We start from the raw sequence: 6968 nt of genomic DNA, 5'->3' as shown, positions 1-6968 counted from the left end.
AATCTTCTTGTGATAGGCAATAGGAAACCCCCATGTTGCCTTCTCTTGGTTGGGCCAAAATACAACCTATGGCATGAGCATTACGCGAAGGAAGAGAGAGCAGCCCGCTGGAATTTTAGTTTTTTTTCGAGTGAGGGGGGCCAGGCGGGGGGTTATGTGCTTCAGAAATGCGCACATGCACTACTTAGTATAACCTTGTCACAGTGGCCACACCCTTTTGGGTTGCCAAAACATGCTCAGTGATAAAAAGCTCAAAGATTGGCCATCTCTTACAGAATTGAATAATACTAAAGGTAGCCATCTCAATTTTGGCAATGTAGAGTCCACAATCTAAGAGCCATCTCCAAAGGTCCCTCTGCTTTTTTGAGTTTTGTCATCTCCATCCTTAGCTCTGAAGTAGGTTTTAGCATGTGTCATCTTCTTTCATCGACCACCTTGTCAACATAGTTGCAAAATTAAAAGGCAAGTTTGGAATTAAGCCCATCATGCACCAATTTCAGAATGTAGGTGTCAACCAAGCCTCGTTTGAGCATATGTATGCAAAGCATTGACACAGTTTCAAGCATCTTACTCGCTTTTTGCAGTTGAGCTCCTCATAACCATATCTGCATAGAATGGAGGAAATAGAGTGATCAACACTCAACTTCCAAAGGAGGCCCATTGTAGAATGTGGGTATCCACATGCCCCCATCATAGCTCTGTGTTACATGGATATTTGCAAAAGTCTCTCTCTCTCTCTCTCTCGTCCCAGTGCTCCATAGATCTTTGCATAAAGGCAGTTCTCTCGTGTTCCATAAATCTCTCTCTCTCTCTCTCTCTCTCTCTCTCTCTCTCTCTCTCTCTCACACACACACACACACACATGATGGGATTGCTAATTTTCCAGCTTTAGCTCTCAAAAAAACGCGCACGCTTATATGTGTATAATGCCTACCCTCTAGGCGTGCTGCTGCTGCTGCTTCTCTCTCCCTCTCTCTCACACACACACACACACACACACACACACACAAGTGAGTGCTTAGTACCACATGAACACATGCATGGGCACGCAAAATGCAGACTTGCTTGCGTGCAAGCCCATCTCCCATTACCCAATTTAACGGATAAACACAGGAAGGTATAAGAATCAGCTGCACTTGCACATAAAGGTGGTAGGAATTGGAGGGGAGAGGACACAGAGAGAGGAGGGGGGGGGGAGAGAGAGAGAGAGAGAGAGAGAAGAGGGGGGGGCAGGCTACCGCTAGCTTACTTTCTAGCTACAAAAAGGCTCACTTCGGAGCCTTTATTGTTGGTGCTTGCAATAGGCATTAAATTCCGTATGCCCTACGACTAAGATGATATTTTCTGTAGCATCTCTCTCTCTCTCTCTCTCTCTCTCTCTCTCTCTCACTCACTTTGATTGCCTCTTACCTTACATTCTGTGCCTCTTTTTTTCCTGCTCCTTGTACAAGTATACCTTCCAGCCCACTTATCTTCATCCCCTGCAGCCCTTGTCAGACAGAGCCCTCCCCATGTCACCAGGCTTCTTTGAGTAGCATTAACTTTCAGAGGCCCATATATATTCCCAATTGGACATCCTCTGCAAAGATTAACTCACCATTACCTCCTCTCCTGAAATTGTCCATTAAGGTCCCATTTGAGCACAACCGTCAAGCCAAACACCATTCCTGTCAAATGCGAAAAGGCCCATTAGGCCATCGCTTATACAAAGAAATTGATAATTCTTTGGTGCTAATTTTGCACTGTCGTACTTGCCTCAAACCATATCAAAGCACAGTGCACACAGCAGCTGTTTTCCAAGAACACACAATTCCCAGACATGTATGAACCCCAGTTTCTTGTCCTTCTATGCTGCTGCATTGGCACTGCGACCCTGATTCCGAGTGGTGCAAGGGGCGATGTGAACCATGTCGAAGTCAAGCTGGACAAGTATCACAGTAATTCCACATGGGTATCGAGTCTGCTGCATCGGGACAGAAAATTGTTGCCGTCTTATACCCAATCAGCTATCATATCTAAGTACATTACTGTCGACCAGCACGGTCAAGGACAATATGCAACCATACAAGCAGCCGTGGACTCAATACCAGATAAGAACACCAAATGGGTCTACATTCAGATCAATGCTGGTATCTACATGTAAGTTTCCAGTTTTGCTCATAGGTTTCTCTCCCCATACTCGAGGAAGCTTCTCACTACATATCCATACGATGCAACAGAGAGGACATTTGTCCATCTGCGTTATTACGCATCAATTCTTACTCTTTCTTACTGTGGGGCATGATTTTGCTTGCATTTATCAGCAACTAATGTTGCAAATCTTGATGTCTTTGTGATAGAGAGAAAGTGACCATTCCATATACAAAGCCATACATCATATTTCAAGGGGCAGGCCGAACGTCTACTGTAATAAGCTGGAACGACAGAGCCAGTAGCTATGGCACTGCCGATAGTGCCACATTCTCTGCCAATGCAGCTAGCTTTGTAGCAAGAGGGATTGGGTTCAAGGTACTCGCCACATAAACCCCTGTGCTTGCATACGCGGACACTAAAAATCAGTGTTTTTTCTTTGGAATCCAAAGTGCTTTATACAAATCGTTGTTGCAAATATACTCAAGCACAAATGTCTGCATGTGATCTCGCTCTTAGAGATCAAGCTTTTGATGTTAGCATTGCACGTGCCATGTCAATGATGCCTGTACACAGATTTGAAGCCACAGTAAACTGACAAGGCAATGCCCGATGATAGAATTTTTGGTAGAATGCAGCTCCAACCCCACCACCAGGGGCTAGAGGCGGTCAGGCAGTGGCAGTGCTTTTGGGTGGTGACATGATGGCATTTTATGAGTGCGGGTTCTATGGAGCACAGGACACCCTTTTTGACTACCAAGGACGGCATTACTTCAAGGGTTGCTACATCGAGGGCTCCATCGACTTTATTTTCGGCCATGGACAGTCCACGTACAAGGTAGCTTTGCAGTCCGTTCTGCCTTCAAAATTGTCGCACATGCACTACTTAGCCATTGCATAAGAGGCCGAAACATGCACCCAACGCATAACATTGGCCTTTGAAGAGTTGATGCCTGGTGGGTTATGAAGTTTTCTGTTCTTCAAGCAGTAAGTTAAAGCGCTTAGAACCTAAGAATTCCTGCTTGCACAACAAAAAGAGCTAGAATGTATGTGTATGGAAACATTTGCATCCGCTGATGAGGACATGATCATGGAACTAAACACCTAAATAACTGCATTCAACCATGGAGAAGGTACTCAAGGACCAAAGAGCACATCCGCTGACCGTAAATAGGCAACCCCTCATATCTCTTTTGCGACATAGGTCCGCATTATCCCAGACACGCCGATCATGATGCTGATTGCCTCTTGTTTCCTGCCATCACATCGACAATATTCAAGATGACATACTGATGAAACAATACACAGGTCATTGCTGTCGCATGCAGCCGAAAAAAAGTAAGGCATGTGCGCATATAGGAGCATGAATGTGCATGCATGCATGTGTGAGTATGTGCATGTGCAGGGTTGCACAAACACGTGCCTCTGGACAGGATCATATGAGGCCCTTCATGGAAATGCGCATATGCCTCTTGTGCAAAACCCAAGAGTATGCGTGAACCAAGCCAAGCAGTCATGGTGTGTGTGTGTGTGTGTGTGCGCACGCGCGTGGAGCTCTGATGTGTATGCAAGCCCCATGAGAAGCAAATTTTGTGTGCATATGTGCAGGAGTGCGAATTGTTTGTAAAAGCGGAACCGGGATACCTGTCGGGGTCCATAACCGCGCAGAACAGAGAGGATCCGCACGACGCAGGTGGGTTCGTGTTTGTCGATTGCAAGATAGACGGAACAGGGGAGGTGTTCCTGGGCAGGGCATGGGGCGCTTACTCGCGCGTCATCTTCATGTACACCTACATGAGCTCCATCGTCGCGCCCGAGGGATGGTTCGATTGGGACAATCCTTCGCGCAGGAGGTAAAAACCCCCCGAACTCTCTCGCACACATTCACTTCTCGCAATGCTCCAAACAAACTTTTTACTGGAAAAATGAATATGGAAAATTTTTAACTTTTTCCACCTCTAAAATTGAAATTTTTGTATGTGGGATTACATTAAACACAAAGCATTACTAAGAAATTAGGAGGATCTTATTACAATCTCTCCACTAAAGTCTCCATTGTCTGTAACTGAGAGGGCTTAGGTACTGGTTAGGGTGTGCGGAATGAGAGGACTTAGATTACGCGATCGATTCCTAGTTTCTTAGGTGCTACAGCTAATAGTGAATGCAATCATGCTTTAAAAAGTCCCTTAAAAGTCTTTTTGACCTATGCAAAGCCTCAGAAAAGCATAACACTCTTTGGAACAATTGCCGACCATTGGAGAAAGCTCCTCCATTAGTGCTTTAGGCAAGTTGATGATGGAAATTTTTCTTCTTACATTAACTTGGTATTGTCTTATGAAGACCATTGTGGCAGGTCACTTGCTCTTTGCCATGCATGTTTGCCAAACTTCTTGTAGGTATTGTCTTATGTAGACCATTGTGGCAGGTCATTTTCTCTTTGCCATGCATGTTTGCCAAACTTTTTGTACTCTTTTTCCGAGCTTAACAATAATCGTATTGAAATTGACCAGGTTGACAAAAGCCTTAAAAGTTGTAGGGCTTACCCTCTTTCTTAGATTTTAGACACAATTAAGTTGAAGAGAGCCTTGCCAAGCGTAGAGGCTATCCTTCATTGTAGATGCTAGAAGTGATTCACAAAAAATGGAGGGACCTCCTTATAGCGTAGGGGCCTCACATCAAAAGGCAACACACATAACCCCCCCATCGTGCCACCCCAAACCCGGGGGCATTGTTCGACATAACATCTCCCTTGCTCTTTAAGATATATTGTCTTTATAGCTTCTTTAAATATAGAACAAATAAACCTCAAGCATAGTTTGTGCCTTGAGAAGACAAAAGTACACCGGGTGCAGGCCTTTGCCTTCTCACAGCCACTTACACATTTACAATTCAAGATGTGATACAACTACTAATTGGGAGCCCTTAGCAAACATTTTCTTGAAGCGAACTTTCTTGCTTGCAACAATTATTTTCTTAGAATGAACTTAATTGATATTTGCATGCCATAAAGCTTTCATCAGTCTAATGTAGGGCCTGGTGTCTTCTTCTATTTCAAAACTTGTGATGAAAATTTCTCACATGGATCTCCAAGGAAAGAAAAGATGGGATATGTAATGCAGACATGGGTGACCTTTCAAGGAAATTTTACTTGTTTTGAGGTATTTTCACATTTTTATGTTTCAAAATGTGAGTTGCCTTGTAGAAAACGCATTAAATAACCACGTTCAAGGGTGCTTCTCAAAACTCGTCCGAAGAAGGAGATAGTTCACAGATTTGATGTAACATAGTTTGTTTGTTTAGAAGCGTGCAAAGATTGCAAATCTTTCAACTTGCTTTGTATTGATCACCATTGGAGTGAGCTAGGTCCAACCACATGGTTACGATATTAGTGCAAAAGTAGATGATCTTGCCATAAGTAGCCCCATGCTTTGCAATTTAGGCCTTACTATAGAGACACATTCATAGTTGATCCTATTGTGTTCTATGTGCACTAAAATAATCATGATTACATATAGTGTTAGTGTGCTCTTCATGCACAGAAAGTATTGTGATTAGGCTGTTGCTTCATGTGGACCTCCTTTACTTTTGTATGATGGAGTTACATTTGAACATCTCACCAATAGTCAATTCTCACCAAACAAATTTATTTTACATGTGATTGATTCGAGCACGTGCTTTTGATTTAAAGAATGTCTCTATATTGATCATTACAGCACTGCATACTACGGAGAATACAAGTGCTACGGTCCAGGAGCAGACACTTCAGGAAGAGTCTCTTGGTCTCACAAACTAAATGATGAACAAGCTCAACCTTTCCTAGAGCTTAGCTACATTGATGGTGGAAGTTGGCTTCAAGAATCATGACTCCATGAGCAAAGCAATCAATCAAAGGAGAAAAACTTAGCACCCTCATTCTTACATTGTTCCACAAGCCAATATGCTTTTATGATTCTACATTCAATAGCATGTTGGATACCTAGTGTTTACATGTAATGTACCTCTATGCAATGGTCAATCATGCAAGACGCAACAACTATGCATGATTATTTGTTGGTATCAACCACAAATTTAGGCTTTGACTTACCAAAATGTACAACGCAATAAAGAAGAGATTAATCATTCTCTTATGGTTTACAAAAGCAATTGCAATCGATTTTTGAAATCTATATAAAACATGTCAAGCTCTCGTATATTTTGCTGCATTTTTTGCTTTGAAATGTGGCCAAGCACATAAATATCATCAAGCTGTAGGAGTACATAACCCCAACATTCTTCATGCAAAAGATTACTCAAGTGGGGACATTCCAAATTGTAAACCACAAAAGATGAATTCACATTTATATTGCCTACTGACTCCAAGCTCAATAAATTTCATTTATCAAGAGATTCTAGGAATCTTTCCCAATTGCACCTACATAACTCGTACACCTTACGCCCCAGCTCCCCCTCCCCTTCTGCCTCTTTTGATCTTCCTCCGGCCCATTTGTCTCTCCTGCTCCCCTTGCCTCTTGCCTTGTTGCCCTTGCGCAATCATGCACTGCCTCTCTCTTGCCTTCCTACCCTTGTGCTAGAAGCAAACTTAAAATGCTTTCCTATCTCTTTTGTGTTAAAAATCATCCAACAAGAAGGGGGGGGGGGGGGGGGGGGGGGGGGGGGGGAGAGAGAGAGAGAGAGAAACACGCAGTCTGCAAATAGAAAAGCGGCCCTAGTCGTAGACAAGACTCGAGAGCAAGAGGGAGAGAATCTGTTGAGATTCTATCGTTTCTTAAATTTTAAAAAATGGGCCTCCCCTACCTTGCTCCATTTCATATAGCATTAATATTCTTTGGATATTCCCT

At 43.2% G+C, this 6968-nt stretch overlaps 1 protein-coding gene across 1 annotated transcript; it reads left to right on the top strand.

The window, feature by feature from the left end:
• The first annotated feature begins 1220 nt into the window (after positions 1-1220).
• On the top strand, positions 1221-6252 carry LOC147465824 (putative pectinesterase 15). The gene is made up of 5 exons (XM_086522237.1): positions 1221-2139; positions 2340-2508; positions 2762-2968; positions 3739-3983; positions 5844-6252. Exons 1-5 carry the CDS (start codon positions 1820-1822, stop codon positions 5992-5994), a joined length of 1092 nt encoding a protein of 363 aa, XP_086378363.1. The 5' UTR covers positions 1221-1819; the 3' UTR covers positions 5995-6252.
• Positions 6253-6968: the final 716 nt, after the last annotated feature.

Source organism: Adiantum capillus-veneris, chromosome 1 (genome assembly GCF_014529385.1).
Source record: "Adiantum capillus-veneris isolate H3 chromosome 1, ASM1452938v2, whole genome shotgun sequence".
In the NCBI taxonomy this organism is placed as follows: domain Eukaryota; kingdom Viridiplantae; phylum Streptophyta; class Polypodiopsida; order Polypodiales; family Pteridaceae; genus Adiantum; species Adiantum capillus-veneris.
This window is presented reverse-complemented; position numbering and strand designations above follow the sequence as displayed.